The sequence below is a fragment of the Toxorhynchites rutilus genome, chromosome 2, assembly GCF_029784135.1.
Source record: "Toxorhynchites rutilus septentrionalis strain SRP chromosome 2, ASM2978413v1, whole genome shotgun sequence".
Taxonomy (NCBI): Eukaryota; Metazoa; Arthropoda; class Insecta; order Diptera; family Culicidae; genus Toxorhynchites; species Toxorhynchites rutilus.
In genome coordinates this window covers 142,171,041-142,188,584 of record NC_073745.1, presented here as the reverse complement: position 1 = coordinate 142,188,584, position 17,544 = coordinate 142,171,041, and the positions used below count along the sequence as shown (strand labels likewise).

At 38.7% G+C, this 17,544-nt stretch overlaps 1 protein-coding gene across 1 annotated transcript; it reads right to left on the bottom strand.

Annotated features, from left to right (window-relative positions):
• Positions 1 to 2,506: 2,506 nt before the first annotated feature.
• On the bottom strand, positions 2,507 to 9,579 carry LOC129770561 (F-box/SPRY domain-containing protein 1). Its single transcript, XM_055773477.1, has 4 exons — positions 9,088 to 9,579; positions 8,857 to 9,023; positions 8,597 to 8,794; positions 2,507 to 3,443 (listed from the first exon to the last, which is right to left on the bottom strand). The coding sequence occupies exons 1-4, from the start codon at positions 9,402 to 9,404 to the stop codon at positions 3,349 to 3,351; spliced, it is 777 nt and encodes a 258-aa protein (XP_055629452.1). The 5' UTR covers positions 9,405 to 9,579; the 3' UTR covers positions 2,507 to 3,348.
• Between the last annotated feature and the right edge of the window lie 7,965 nt (positions 9,580 to 17,544).

The following is a 17,544-nucleotide window of genomic DNA, read 5'->3' as shown; positions in this document are numbered from 1 at the left end:
TTGAAGATGCCGATGCCAGTGGACCCGTTTATGAATGAACCGTCAGTAAAGAACATTTTATCAGATCTAACTTTCCCATATTCTGCCGAAAATATCGGCGGAATAGAATCGGAGCGTACGTGATCTGGGATTCCATGGATTTTTTGTCGCATGGACAGATCAAAAATGACAGAGGAATTGCAGAAGTATGGGAAGCAAACTTGGTTGGAGATGCCTGGTGAAGGGTGCACGTCGTGGGTAAGGTACTCATGGTATAAAGACATAAAACTTGACTGAGGAGTCAGTTGGAGTAGATTTTCGAAGTTATCAATTACCAATGATCTTGCAACGGATGAGAAATCTGTAGGATAATTCTGTGAACCGAAGAGTAAGCGGGGGTACTCCTGCCAAAACTTCGAGACTCATCGTATGTGTCGAATGCAAACACCCCATGGCTATACGCAAGCAACGATATTGTATTCTCTCCAGCTTGAGAATATGAATCCTGGCAGCTGATCGGAAGCAAAAACTTCCATGATCATATTTTCGACTGGACAAACCAAAATCATTTACCTTAATATCGTTCCAATAACCACTAGTAAGCCGTCTATCAATTTCCATCAGCCATGATGGAATCTGCAGATGCGTAACTAGCGAGCTCCCTTGACAAACTATTGACGAACTTCCGCCGATATCCCCGCTTTTTTGCTTTAATCAAACCTTTTATGGCGGGTTTACATTAGGGAGATCTATAGCTATAGATGAATTTATTCACGTGAAAATAAGTGTAAACGGGTGAGAATAAATATGATACACTTATTCGAGGTATATATAACTTGAATAAATTCAGCATATGTAAACGCTTGTGAATTTCTCACTGGTGAGAAATCACTAAAGTTATATGCTGTTCTATTTCAGGTGAATAATTTCACCGAAGATATGAATATATTCATTATAGAAGTTCACGCTAGTGTAAACGGTTGATGCGATTTCTATAAATCTCATCATATTTCTTCACATGAATATATCACTAGTCTAAACCCACCCTTAGTTTGACTCCTAGAGCTTGATGCTTTCAAAACCAGTTTTAGAGGCGAATGAACTGAAAAGTTTAAAGCCTCTTTAATCCAACATCATCATTTCAAAACCATTCCACTGACCCAGTTTTTCTGAATTTTTCGAAAGCGGATGATTTTTCAAAATAGACCTTTGAGCACTCGATGTCCCACCAAAGTGGTGGAGGACGACGTCGGAAAGTGGTAGCAGGTACACGTTTCTTTTGAGCTTGAAGTGCGCTTTCATAAATCAAACCTGATATAATGCTGTACTCTTCGAATGGAGGAAGTTCATGCATCAAGACGATCGCTTCAGATATTAATTCCGCAAATTTTCTCCAGTCAATATTTTTATTTATACGCAATATCGACTGACTCACTAGATCTTGATTCATTAGCGATCGACAAAATGATTGGTAGGTGATCACTACCGTGGGGATCTTGGCAACTGTGAACTTCTACTGTGAAAATTTGAATTGATCTAGTTTAGGGATGATGCTTCTGCAATTCCACTGTATGACAGTGGTCAAATCCTCGACCTCTTGTACCGAATCAGGCATCGAGGGAAATGAACTCTGCCAAAAACATTTTTATTTAAAAGATGTTCTCACTACCGAAGTGAACATAATACCATGCTTTTAAGAGGATCATTACTATTTGAAGCATTTTAAATGTTGTCTTCAAGGTCAGAAAGCGCAAGCAAGCCAGGCAACGATTTTTTCTTCAACCATAAAAATGGAACATAAGTGTTGGGTGTTGTTCCGGGAAGCGCTGAGGACCCCTGGTTGAAAGAAAGAACGCGTAAACCAGGAGGTACTGGCTTCGGTCTATTCACAGCACGTTCGGTTCGAGGTTTCATTCCAGTTTCGGTCTTCTTTCTGGGGACCGATGGGAAAGAAGTAACCGTGTGACCTGTAACCGACCGTGTGGCCGAGTTGCATACATTTGTTGCGTTTCATTACCCGGAGTACAAACAACCGAACATATAAACGGAGTAACCATCGGAGTCTGAAAATCCACTGGGTAAACGCTGCCAGTACAAACAGCGCATGCGTGAGTAGGGGGAGTGAAACTTCCAAATGGCACCTGGAGCACTTTTTGAAGCTACGAAACAATTGTCCACAATTGTTCAGTCAAACCTGATTATTAGTGTACGAGGTATATCTATCCATGACATGCGATGATGTTTCTGTATATAATAAGGTTGAGAAAATGGAAATGTTCGTACTCTAAGATCGAACAAAAACATAATTGCGGTTGAAATTGCAGTATCCGTTTCCAGATAACATGGAAATCTCCTCATATGTACACTAAATAACCTACCGACGGGATAGAGACGAATGAACTCTCAGAGTTTAAAGTCTCTCTAATTCAATACCTTCCTTCCTACCGACGGGAACAGTCAAATATCTCTCCAGACGAACGATTTGTGCACTACATAGAATAAAAAGCCAATTAGAACTTTCGGAACGTAATTAAATATAACATTTATTAAAATCAGACTGACAGACGTGCGTGCGTGCCAGTGAAGCACGTTGCCAATTTTCCTTTGTTCATAATATATTTCATCGATTTGTTACAATTCAGCTGAGTTTATGGTGATATAATTAATCTCATAACATGACAGAATTTCTCCCAGCGGTTTGAACGAATAATTCTTGTGGACTTATGTTGTGTACATATACATATATAGAGCCTAATTCAACAGGAATGTTAGCGCAAACGATTAATTCTAGAATCAGACAGAAATCTTTGGTAAAATGCAACTGGAATGTAATCACTTTTACGATGCAAAAATTACTAAAATAAATAAGTTCACGTAAACACATAAAATACAAAATACTGTATGTATAGCCTCAAAATTCGACCTATTCTTATTTCTATACTAACCAATGATTGTAACTAGAACTAAACAAAAAAAACTATAAATAAAATTAAAGCATATAATGACCAGCGCTAATACTAGTATGGCAACAATCTCAGTGCTCGCTTTTTAAAATCCTATACAAAATTTCCTCGCTGCTTTCTAGTGGTTGCAATATATCAAAAATCTGACACTACAGTTATCATTCGTAAAGAGAGATTGTGTTGCTGGAGTGTTGATTCTTCAACTGTTACATTACTTCCGCGCGAATACTAGCTTAATCGAAATATCGCTCGGACAGATAAGAAGTTTCCGCTTATCGCTTGTTCTTCGTTCGTGGACATCTTGAAAAGTGGGCGAAGTTGATTCGATCTGTTTATTTTTGTTTTCCTATCCTAGCTGCTACTTGTCTTTTTTCTATTCTTGCTTGTTTAATTTTTTTTTGTTTGTTTAGCCATCCAGCGGCGGACCAAGATAAACCATCGAGATCTCCGTGTTACCGTACACGGCTGCCACCGTCGGATAGAATACCTTGTCGGGTAAATCTGGAAATGATAATTGAAACGCATTAGAAAAAATTCTAAACATTTACTGTCTTTCTATTTATGCTATTATGAAACCGTTCTGAAAAGTGAAGAAGATGATCACAGCCCGGTAGAGCGCATGTTGATTGGCGCGTTCTGCGAAGTACTCAAGCAGTTATCGTACCTGGACAACACACAATACAGATATGTCAACGATTTCAAGTCCCCCTTCGTTGCGTGGTAGTGTCATTCTCTCCAGTGCCGACTAAGGATGGTGCAATCCGGCCTCCCCGAATGCTTTCCTCATCCTCCTCATAAGATCTTCTAGATCAATTTTGCTCTTATCGACTACTCCAAAACTGAAGGCCAGCAGCAGCGAATGTGTCTTGGTCTTTAGGACACAGTTCACTCGATTTCAGAACATGCCTCTTAGCACCGTCTTGATGTCAGAGTGGCGAGTCCCGGTGAGCTGTCGAAATCCAAGGTATTTATGAGATTCGCCACGATCCATGTCCCTTACAAACTCGTCGTCGTAGAACTTGTAGCCTCCGGATTCGGTGAGCAGTCCTTTCAGTAGATGGACACAGCGGCACTTGTCGAGGCCAAACTCCATGCCGATGTCCTTGCTATGTCTTCGACAACCTGGATAGTTACACCTAGACGCTGACGTGAATCAGCGTAGACTTTGATATCGTCCATGTAAAAGATATGGGTCGCTTCTTCATGGGCGCCAACCATACTTTATCTTATAGCCATGGTCGATCCCTTGAGCTTCCTACTGAAGAGGTTCAGTGCCAGACGAAGCCAAAGCGAGCTGAAAGGTTGGCTTGGAATATCTCCCCCTTTATCTGCAGCATTCTAGACTGCAACACAATTTCTCCATCACTGAAGTGCAGAGAAGTGATCCACTGCTTCACCGCATGCTGCCGGAAACTCACGAGGGCGGGATCAATTTTATAGAGCCCCAATACTCGGACGAGAAGCAAGTAAAGTATCATACTTCCTAATGTCGATATAGGCCATGCTGATATTCCGCTGATTGTATACCGCTTCTCCGACTATGGTTACGTCAATGATGGCCTGGTATTTTTCATGCATCTTTTCTGCTCTTCTGCGAGGATGTGGTGTTTACAGTGACTAAAAACTATGGTGGTTATGATGCTGCTTAGTATCTTAGTTATCGGTCTGTACTTTGATGGGTTCAATGCGTTGCTGTCTTTCGAGAGGAAGGTGACGCCACGGGTGGCGAATTCAAGAAGGTTAAAAATGTTTTACAAGGTTCTTTAGACGTCGACGTATGATACTATTGCGGATATACCAAGGGGCGCCAATAATTTGTCTTAGCAGCTTATTTACTACTCTTTCGATGATTTCGATGTTACTGAAACTGTTTGTCATAGTTGACAGCCGTAATGCCAAATAGGCTTCAGCATGGATTTGTGTAGAAGTAGTTTGAACTCTAGTTTGAATTTCGATTTCCTCCCGATTAGCCAATGTATTTGATTTGCTCGCATCTTCAATTGCGGTTTCTTCCAGTTTCAACGACGATCTAGGTATGCACCGAGATATTCATCGATTGAGGCACTGCAGATCAGTCTTCAGAAAACACACGCAGCGCTGCGCTTGAGTTTAATTTTCATCAACACGCGTTCAAAGCAAACACGTATTCTCTCTTGGTGCGAAGTGCACAAAATTCATAAACACGACAGCGCAAAATGTACTCACTTGTGTGATGCGCGATGCTCATTTTATACACACACAAATACACATCAAATTCAAGCGCCCGCTTTGTCTTCGCAAAGCATAAAAACAACAGCGCGTCTCCATATGAACCGTATGCGCTTGTGTGAAGAAAAATATCACAACAGAGAGAGCACACAAGCACGGCGCAAAATTTTGCGTAAAACTCAGCGCAAAAACGGCACTGACAACAAAACATTTCATCTGTATTTCGGAGCGTGCTCATTCGCCAGGACGCATGTTTACACAAGGAGTGGGAGCTCAACTGGATACAAATATCTTGTTGCGCGTCAGCACCGAGTTGCATTCTGAAGACTGCTGCAGATCCATTGAAATATATTTGTGGGCATGTGTTCTGATTAAGTGTGAACGTAACGTTGACACATTTTTGAAATGTGAAATTTTTGAAATCACTTTTCCACTACCGTTATATGTTCCTGGAGATACCGTAAAGCAATCGTTCTGTTTTTGTGATTGTTGAGAATAGCTGTGTCATCTGCGAATGTTGTAGTCATAACGTTCCGCGCGGTCGGGATATCACCTGTGTAGATAAGATAGAGAATCGATCCAAGGACACTACCCTGTGGAACGCCAGCATAAATTTCTCATCTCTACAATCATCTTCCACTTTCTTGCAGTTGCCAGACTTGTGAATGGGGACAGGTCGATATTGTACACATGAATGTGAGCGAAACAATCGCGTATTGGGTACCATTGAAGTTGGCATTACGTGGGATGCGAGTGAGTTATGTTTAACGCTTGTCTGAATCCTGGCTCTGTAATTGTCGTAGGTGTCTGATAACACTGTTTTGTATTGCAGTTCGACGTCTCGAAGGTAGTTTCGATCGCTTACAGACTTCGAATTGAAGAAGCGGTGGTGAGATGTCCTGAAAATATTGCGCAGATTCCACAGTTCGGAGGTCCACCATCTTCTGCACGGCACATCGTCATTAAGCACTACATAGAACTTATCATAGAATGCTGATAACAGTTGATCTACTGGTCAGTTCTTCAGTAAGAAGTCCCAGTCCAATCTCTTGTGTCATCATACGATCGAAGGTCCTGCAAAATGAATACTTATTAAATCAATGGAATACCTCTGTATTACATGTAATTTATCTGTGTTATTAGGTGGTAACTAAATTCTGGCAGCTCACCTAATAATGAGTACAAAGGGTCTGTTAACCAACAAATCGTATTTAGTACAGAGGGTTCAATACCCATTCATACTGCAGAACAGTCCGCATTTCAGGAGTTGGTTGGATGATGAACCAATTCACCAAATTGCTCCATCAGGATATCAATTCAAAATCCGGAAAGAAATTCCCTGATATTCCCTGATTTTCCAATAATGTTTCAGAAAAATTCCAGATGTAGATTAGTTATGAAATTCTCTACTAGTACTTTAGATGTAGTTTCTAAAACATTTAGTTAGCCTCAACAATGAAATTTGAGAACGTCTATATTTATGTTGAATCTATATGAATACAATCTGCATGCATCTCTATATCGCATAAACCAATAAAACATAAAACAACATTTTTTAAAATTTTACTATTTTCAAAAAATGATTAAACGTAAGAAAAATCGTTTTAAATTGCATTTTGTTTTTCAAACGGCCGCCATTTTATCAAAAAAGATGTTTTTGACTTGTCCGAGGTTCATGCGATAGCGGCATCTTTACTGATTCGGAATCTGTTCGATTTTTTTTGTTTCAGATAACCAGAAGGGCTAGAATCGTGTACGCCAAGGCACAACCTTTTTTCAACTCCTTCACTTCACCAGCTTGTAACTATTCTAAATTTTAATTAGTTTTCCTCCGTTCGATTTTTGTTTTATTGCTTTTATTGTTAAAAGATAGATTTACAAATAATGATATAATGGAAATTAAAAATATGTTTCGTTTTATTTTTACGGAGCATGAACAAACGTCCGAAATTCGTGTTTCTACACTAGAATACCCCCTTAATACAGTTCAAAGTTATCTTGAAAAAGTCTTAAACACTTGTACAGAATGAGTCATATTCATTTTGATTCGGATCAATTTCATGAAACTGTTACGGTTTTAACGAAATGCTATATTTTACAATCTTTCGGCTCCCTTCTGCGCGTTTTCCAATTTTTTTTTCGTTTCACCTCCAGAAATTTGGCTTCTGCCTCCCGTAGCCGTTTCATAACAATTCATGCAACGCATATTCCTTCCGACTTTCCGTGTCTTCTAGATAAAGAGGATGAGAATTTGTTGAAAATGAGAACTAGTTGAATTAACTAGCGCAACATTTTTGTTGATGCCATCCTTCCAAAGTGAAGTATAGCATCATAAACTAGTCGCATAGCACAACCGTTCCCTTCCTCATGTTTTCATGAAACCATTCGCTTTTAATGGAAAAGCCCTCTCAACGTTAGAGTTTCCACACGAGAGACAGAACTTCTGAGAAGACCACCTCCTTCTCTTCTTCATCCCGATACCTGACATCTGAGATCCATCTGCAGCCTTTTTATAGTCTTGTTCAAAGACTCGTCAAAACCAACGCTTGCAAAGTTTCATCGAGGTCAGATTTAGAATACGGGGCAATACCAAACCTCATCATAAAGCTCATTTTATCACGCTCTAGTTAGATTTTCTCAGCTTTCTGGTTGTCGTGAACCATTCTTTCCAATACAACCACGTCTTTTTTAGCAGTTGTGACACATAACTGTTTGCAGGCCCCACAGGATCTCAGCTTTAATAGTATGGTTTTCAAGCATGAATTTATCGATAGTTTTCGGGGAATAAAAAAGGAAGGGAATCGGTTGTAGCGAAGCTGCAGGACTGATGTCATATGGCAGCAAAAACAGCGCGAATGTGAAAGCCGTCTACTTTTGCGCTGTTTACCCTTCTGAATGACAAAGTTCACCTACAGGGAAAATCAAACATATCCTGAAAAACCTAGGAAGATTCAAACTAGTCAAATACAATTTTTATGTATCATTAAGTTTCTAATTACTGCAATAATCAAAATTGTAATTGGTGGAATTTCATTTTTTTTCTCGATTGGTAACGAAATTCCCTGATATTCCCAGGTTTTTCAAGATAGTCGACACCCTGTCCATACTTTGTTAATTTGAAAACTATGCTGGAAAAAGTAATGAATTCTGGTCTGAATGAATATGAAGGTCTGACTACAACATACAGATTGGACCATTTCAATTCATATAATGGAATTATTGAATAAATTTGAAAGAATTGGATCTAATGTTGACTTCGAGTTCTAATCCTAGGCTTGTAGGCATAAGCTTTGGCCTTCAAAAAACCTGTATAGAATAAAGTCCACTGGAGTTAGATCCGAAGATCTTAATAACCAGTTAAAAATCAGTCAATCATAGTGTGAAACATAGCATATAGCCATAGTTTACAAACCACCCATTAATGCATTTTCACGGAAATGACTCACCTGTGAAAGCCACTCCTAAAAATTCGTAGTTCTTTTCAAACGAAAGAGTATTATCATCGCAATCCAGAATCACACGAATTCTCTCACCCACTTTGTATTTCGGCGCATTATTGAGCAATGGATAGATCCCATGCGCGTCACCATTGTGGAGCAGCAGATTATCGACCAAGTTCCAACCCCAACTCTGATCGTCAGCTCCTAGAAAAAAACACGCAATTTAAGTAAAAATCCGATAAGTCGCACTCATCAGCGGCATCAACCTAACAAAGCGTAATATCCGTGACATTGTATTGCAGCGTCCTTTGTTGCGATCCCGACCACAGCAACCGTTCCCAATGGGCCCTCCCATCTGACCTCCCACGCATGTCTTCCGTGCTGGAAACCGATTTTCCCACGGGAACCATCCGTACTCTGGGCCACTGGATTTCTGCAGAATTGATACAGTGTATAAAAACCTTCGTTCGCACAAACGAATCCCTCTCTGCACCTACCTATGCAAGGAAAACCCATTGGGCTTAATGTAAACATGCCGACTGCAATCGTAAGGATTCCATGCGTGGTAAAACGCCCGCAGCTTGCCCTTGTACGTGGGCACTACCGAAAGCAAATCCGTCTTAAACGCATCCGGCGACAGTTTCTGCATGCACTGCGTTCGCCACACCTCATTGTTTTCATCGTTCAGGAAACGATTCCAGCTCTTGCACACCAGCACACAATTCCGCAAATCCTGCAGCTTCAGGTAGGAAAAAATCAACTCCAGCACATTGTCCGGGATATCCGGCGCGTACTCCGTAAGGTCGTCATCCATAGCCGATGCTCCAGGTTCGACGGTGTGATTGTAGCAGGTGGAAAACAGAAATCGCCTCGTATGTTTTATATATTTGCCTTCACCTCCACTCTCAACAAAAACTTCTCAGCTTAGCATTTGCACAAGTTTTATTTCTTTCTTCTGCACTGTTTTGACAGAGGATAGAAAATTTTTCCATCTGTCAATCAGATTGAACACAGGGTGAGACGGAATGTATAAGTTGAAAATTCGAAATCATATGGTCAGAAAATTTGAATGCTGCATGGGACGAGGGTGAGGGCGAATTCAAAATTTTACGTAAAACCTGAAAGCAGCGTAAATTATGCGAAGGATATATTTTTCATCGACTTTGTTCGAGGAAAGCGAGTCGCATCGGGACATTCTTTTCTGCTACGCTCAAACCTAGAGTGATAACCATTTTTTCGGCAACTCTCGGTTGAGACAACGATACGTCATATCCATATCCCTAACCTGACCCGTCCCACAAAAATTGTTGCCCTATTAACCTCGAGTAAACCGCGAGTATTCGGTCGAATCCTACTAAACATAGCAATTAGTTGAAACTTTGTATAAACAAGCCTTGAATTCGCGGCTCCGCAAAGCTTATGCGATTGAGCCTTACAAATAAATGAATTGGAAAAAAACCATTTTTTTATCCCTTTTGTTTATTTTAGGCTCATTAGTATGTTAGCTGTAACAGAGCCGAATGTTTATCGTGTACATGTCACATGTTTATCATACCTATAATTAGCACATTACACTGTTGCCATTTTTTCGGCGTTAGAGTATTCTCTTCTATACCATTGCATATGGTACACATTTACACAATAGCCATTTAGGCGTGATGTGTCTTGCAGAGCAGAGCAGTTGTATGGATGAATCGATCTTATTTCGACCGTGGATCGATCTCCATCGCTGTTGATTGTTGCGTCGACATAGTTATTCTGTAACAACACAAAGATGGTCAATGAGGGCCCTGAGTTTTGAACTCACATTCGATCGCTCACTAAGCGAACGCGCAACCAATGTGGCTACGGAGACCCCCTGAGTGATAACCATTATCCACAATATAAAACACAACGACGTACAATGAAGGGCTGACGATCGCTCGATAGTAAACAACTCACAATTAGTTTGGTTACGAAAACCCTCTAAATAATAAAAATCACAGGATGGTTGTGTGCGAGACACGACCGCATAGTTGACGTAGGATTCCGTTAGGCTATCTGTTGATTTTGCATATTTTTGAAGATTTACATCCGGCTTTGTTCTCGTTCCCACTTCACGGTGAAAACTAAATGAACGACACGCCATTGATCTAGGTTTTACGAGTTAGTGAAGCGTCAAAGATAACTATGGGTTTTCAGGCAGAATGAACACCTTTCAAATGGAAATTATGAATGAAAATGACCTTCTCCGTATCAAAATAGTGTTCAATGTTAATGGAAAACTTTGTTTTCTTCATGTGGTAAAATAATTTCTCACAAAAATTGTATCTGAAGATAATTTTATATTATAATGATAAGTTGTAGTGGCAAACTAATTTCGTATCCAGATGTCGACACCGTACCGTTGTCATCACGGATAAACTTCATTTCGTTTCCACCGTGAAGTGGAATCGGGAATCAAGCCGATCGTTAAACTCTTTGATAATGATTTTGTGTTCCTGAAAAGGGCAATTTTGTTTGGTTATTGTTTGTTCACAGTGTTTACCGAGTGACGATGACAGAAGTATGGTAAACAGTCGTTGGGTGGTGCGTATCAGATAGAAGACGCCGAAGTGAAATGAGATATGATGAAAACCGCCCTCTGTGACCCTAGACGAGATGCCTCCTGTATTATGTATGGATGAAATAAAGAAAAAAAACTCACTAATGTAATATAAGATAATTACCAATACCGAACACAATTATCAATTTTCCTCATCAGTAAAAACATGTTATTTTAATATAGAGAAAACATATTTGAAACGGAAAAGGTAATTTTGCCTTATAATTTTTACTTCCTGAGTGTTTATTCAACCCAATGCGAAGTTTAATTGGACTAACAACACCTAATAATATATGTAGAGCATATGGGAAATCACTTTTTCGAATATTTCTTCACTTTTCCAATTTTTTCTTGCCGCTTGAACTTTCCTTGGGTGAAAATGAACACAACACAACAGACAGCTTTACCGTTTCATATATCAAGTCATTTTTAACACAACTGCTAACGTATACAATTTTACAATTACACTTGTGCTGAATTTTTCACAATACACGATCGGTCATTGATATTAAATTTCACCAAGTAACCAACATCAAAGTTCCAAATTTAAATTTTATTTGTTAGAATTATTCGTATCACTCACCCTACTTTCCCCTGGGCACCTTGGTTTTGATGTCTCTGTTAGGGAACACATTTCGGTGGGAACAAAAGCTCATCCTACTTTCATGTATTTGCAATGTCGATCTCCCCAGGCAGCTTGGTTTTGATGTCTGTGTTAGGGAACCGCTGCATGTGTCGTCAATTTCGACCAATTAGAAGTGGATATTACCGTTAGGATAGGGGTTGAGATTTTTCAATTGTTCGATAGTTAGTTTCATGACATATATTATTCTATTAAGTATAAAAATTGTTAGGAGTGCTGAAATCGATTGACACAAAAATTTCATCAATCCATCATGAAATGACTTAGCAATAAGCGTTTGAAATTGGACAATTTTCACGATGTGTTCGATTCTCGATTTTCAATTTGTACCCCAATATATTCCCGAAAGACGTAATCCTACGTCAAAAAATGAAGGTACGGTACCTAAAATATATTTTTTTAATATGGAAGGAGAGATGCAGTATCTCCATCACTCAATAACTGTTGTGTGGACATAATTATTTTATAAAAACACACAAGTTTAAGTATTGAACCCACGATCAGTTCAGTTCAGTTCTTTGTTTTGAAGTGGCTTTGAACTTTTCGGTTCATTCGCCTCTAATACTTATGACAGACATACAACTGTGCTTGCGTTGTACTTCGAAAATTGTATGTTTGTCACCAGCGCTAGAGCCATGCAGGCAACTCGGTACAATCGCTGTACCTGTACCGACCAGTTTCACCGCTGTACATGGCTACAGTTGTACTGTGCGCAGCGCCAAAGACGGTTAGTGCTGGGTAGCATGAACAAACCGAATTCAAAACACTTGGTAAACACTCTTTTCATTGGTTTTCTCTTGAGTTTATAACTCAGATTGGAAGCTTGTTTGTTGTGTTTGATAGTTTAGACGGCAAAAGAAAACCTTTTTCATCGAATTATGTGGTAAAAAAGGTTAAATTTCTGATTGTCAGTTTGACACGCGGTACAATGTAGAACCAAAGCATGTGTCATGCTACCGTGGCACCTGTACAACGCTAGTACAGCTGTATGTCTGTCCATGGTATAAGCCTAACGATCGTTCGCCAATAAATGGACACGCAATTAATTTGGCTACGAAGGTTCCCTCACATGTTTTTTAAATGTATTAAAAAAGGTTGCCTGGAAAAACACTTATGGTTTATTTCAACTTCAAACATTAAATTGTATGGTAAAATTATTTTTTAAAAAATCATGCAGATGCCAAATCAGACGTAGAGTAATTTAAATTTAATGCGACATGCCGAGGCACCACTCAGGCGGCTCGCGCACCGGAGCAATAAGCACCGAGCAACATGCAATAAGCAATATTATCGCCAATGATTTCCCAGCAAACATTAAATCGTATAACTTTGCACATGATAAGTTACATATAATTTCGTATCAAATCACAATCGCATAAAATATCAATCAAAATATCGATCATCTATATCTAAAATCGCATAAAATGCAAAAACACGATTTTCCATGTCATCGATGGATTGAGTGGTAACGTTGTCGTATCAAATCGCATATCATTCCAAAAAGTATCGCATATCGTTATATACGGCTTTACATGCGTACAAAATATGGCATATATGTATATCGCCTCCACTTTTGTGTGTATATGCTAGTTATCTGCATCATATATCATACAAATGTGTCTTGGTTGTATGTATATCGCCTCCAATTATAGCTATTCATACGACTTAATGTTTGCTGGGTTTTTCCATTACATTTTTGTTGATGTCCCACACCGACGCAATACGACATCGCTGTCACTTTTATAGAGCAACATAAATCGCTAACAACACAACGTGTCGGTTGAAGTGCCCAAAATTACTTATCATCCTTAATTTGGCAAGTTTCTTTCATCAAGCAATTTTATTTGTCTGTATTATAGTGACTTTTGTGTGGCTCCGATTTGTCGTTGGGGAAAGGGATCGTGAAATCAGGTTGTTTACGCACGTCTTACCTGCTTTTTTATCTCATTTGTTTATTTTATTTATCAGGCTCATTAGCATTTTACCTGTAACAGAGCCGGGTTTAAATCGTGTACATGTACAAATGTTTATGGTTCTATAAATTGTAAATTACACAGTAGTAGCAGCCATTTAGGTGTTAGGTTTTCTGTTCTATTACATTATGGTAAATAACACAGTAGTAGCCATTTAGGCGTAAGGGTATTCTTTCTGTGTTCCATTGTTCAGCAGACCGGACAGCGGAGACAGTTGATATTGATCATTGTTGGGTTATTTTTAGAACAACAGTCCGATGTCTTTTGCAGATGAATGGATCTTTGTTCCACCGTGGATCGATCTCCATAGCAGATGATAGTTGCGTGGACGTTGTGATTCTAAGACAACACAAAGATGGATAATTGAGGGCCCCGAGTTTGAACTCATGATCGATCGCTCAGTAAGCGAACGCGTAACCAAGTGGCTACAAAGACCCCCAATCTTACCTGTTTGATGGTCAAGAGTTGAAGGGGGAGAAATAACGTCAGTCGCTACGATAAGCATCGAGAAGTGGGCTAACGCGATGAGCATCGATGTTAACGTCTAACGCGTAGGGTTGCCGTCTATTATCAGTATATGTCGCACCGTATCAAGTATTTCAGTCCGTAACACACAACTTTCAACACTTTTGGCTGGTTCGTCACTCTACCTCCATTTTTGGAAGAATGTCGGGAGTGAGAATTGAATTCTTGAACTTTAGCATGAGAGGTATGGATGTTACCACTACGCCAGATCACCTCCATATTGCGTATTGCTGCTTGCTGGTTGCTTATTGCTTCGGAGTGCGAGCCGCCTCACTGTCGCATTGGAGGTTATTTTGACCTGTTATTGGACATTCGCGATGACAGTGATACAGTGTCGACGTCTGGTGGCGACTTCCAATATGGGGCCATAATTTGGGCCCCGAACTAGATGTTTACAAAAATGTCCTATTAGAGGTATAAATGTCCAATTAAACGTGTCGCATTACAGTTCTGTCCAATTATCCAGATATCCATTTAAATGTAACTTACTGTATATAATTAGTAAAAATAATTTCTGAAGATTTCTGACAATTGAACATAAATATTACATGGGACGAACTTGCAAACGAAAACCACAAGATGCTCAAAATAGTGCTAAGACACTAGAATGAAGGGCGCAGGAAAAATTACATAATTCAACCAAATTATCCGTGTATCTACAACTTTTGAATATGTCGAAGAAAGGTTCTTCTGATTAGGCCTATATATTTTTCTTTTATTACACTAATGAGCTACAACAACTGGTAGAAATAATGATTAAAAAAAATCTCACTATACTATTTAATGATGAAGTCGTCTAAAACTCTTATTTTAAGATTATGATTATTTTAAATTTATGGGCTTTAAAATTTGGGATATCCATTCCGAACCAACCTACTACCCTAAAATACCACAGAATTTTTTTTCAATACAATTTTCCTAGATAGTTTTTAAGGGAGTGTTCTAGTTTAGAAATTTGAAAAAAAAAATTCTTCTTCATATATCTGAGGTTCTAAAGTCGCTGTTTTTGTTATAGCTTTATATAGTTTACTATCCTAAGTGAATCCCTTCAAAGGAACTAAGTTCCGCTGGAATTTACCTCGTATAGTTTATTAGTTAGTAGTTTACTCTCCGCGTTTTACTTAATTAATTATTTATTTTTTAACTGTTAGTAAGTGTCCACTACTAGTGGCTCCCTATGAGCCTATTGGAGTGGGGGTCAGTGTAGTGCCGTTCTACGCATAGTTGTCCCATGTTACTTTTTGACAATTTTCACTTTTCTTCATAAAACGATGTTTTTATGCCTAACCTTCCGGAAAACACAAAAAAGTTATAGTTTGTTCCCAGCTTTAAGAAAAAAAAACAACAACAAGTTCAATTGTCCCATTAATATTCCATTCATAACTATAACACCATATATTATTTATTTATCCATATCAAATAAATCGGTTCAAGTACAAGAATTTCATGTCACGCTTTCAGCAGAGCGTACTTATTTCTGGTTTGGAAGAACGAACTAGTTCTCAAACAAATAGAAAAAAATTGGACAGAACACGTGTACACCTTGTTAGCGAATGCCTAATGACAACAAGATTGATATTCTGCAAAGTATTGCAGATCGATCCCCTTTTCATAAAACGATGTTTTTATGCATAATCTTTCGGAAAAACACCAAAAAACTTATTATTTGTTCCCAGTATTTAAAAAAACAACATCAGGGTATTCTAGCCATAACTGTCCCACCATGAAGCCCATAACCAAGATTGATAGTTTCAAATCTTTTCACATTTCATTAAACAATAGTTCTTTGCTTGTAAAAAAAACCAGCTCAATTGGAACGCGTAAAGCTTCTGTTATACAAATAAGTTAAAAACTTGGAATGCGTTTTTCTCAGTTGATGATTTTGGAACATGGGACAACTATGCGTAGAACGACAGTGGAGGGTATAAAAAAAAGTTTGAACATTCAAAAAAATATCTTTGAAAGGATTTTTAGAAAATCCCGTTATTTACCGAGTTATATCTATTTTAATGATACGGTATCCAATCGACCAAGATAAAATGCGGGTACGGCCTTGACACAAACGACAAAATTTCTCGAAACTAGGTTTTTAAAGCTGGCGTACACGATATCTCAAGTTCTCCTGAACCAATGTGTATTGATATGAATAATTCTTTATACATCTCTCTATCACGTAAACTAAGAAGAAATCATGAGTTTTAAATTTTACTTAGAAAAAAGAAATCGTCATTAAAAACGTGCTGGAAACTTCTACAGTATTACTTCGATAAAAGAACACATGATGTAGGGCAAAATAATTTGATTGAGCCCTCTATAGGAAAATAACAGCCGGGGGAATTGAGTATTCGGAAAATCGAACGTTGGCCATAACGGACATGTTTTCATGCTGACCTCCGCAGCGCATTCTAGTTTGTTTACTATGGGAGACGGAAGGTTTTTGACGTAGAACTACGTCTTTCAGGAAGGGTGCCAAATCAGAAAACAGGTCACGTTTTTATGAACTAAAGTTAACGTTAATAACTGTTTTCACTGTGAACGAATTCTCATGATCCAATCGAATCGGAAATTCTCTAAGATTTGTTTGATATGCTATACATTACAATTCACTTCCTTGTTTCCGATACATTTGTTCTGTCGATTTGTTTGCTAACCCTACCCGTATTTCGAATGCTTATAATTCGAACGTTTCTTAACAGATCGGAAAGATGTTTGCATCAAATTATAGGAAATTTTTCTACTCATCTATCACAATTAATAAAATGTTATTTTTCATGAGATGAACAATTGAATAACTCTAAAATGTCAAGCGTTATCCAAACGCCCTAACTGCCAAGTTTTGATTGGCCCGATTAACGGTTTCCCAAACACGGACTTCAAAATCGATGTACCTGTGGAAATCGGCTTTGCAAATGTACATGCAAGTCGGGGGTATTTTTGTTTGAACTGTGTTTCCCTAACACGGACTTCAAAATCAATGTGCCTGGGGGAATCCGCTTTGCAAATACATGTAGTCGGGGGTAGTTTTTGGTGTTGAGTACTTTTGTACTCGCATGTCGTTGTGCAGACCGGAATATGTTTCCCTCAAACGTACTTTTAAACTGAGAACTGGAAAAATCGTCATTTCAGATACTAGAGGTGAATGATTATTTCAGCATATCCAATTGTGAATGTTTGTTAGTATCAATTAATTTAGCATATATTATCGAAAAGTTTTTCAGCATTTCTGTCC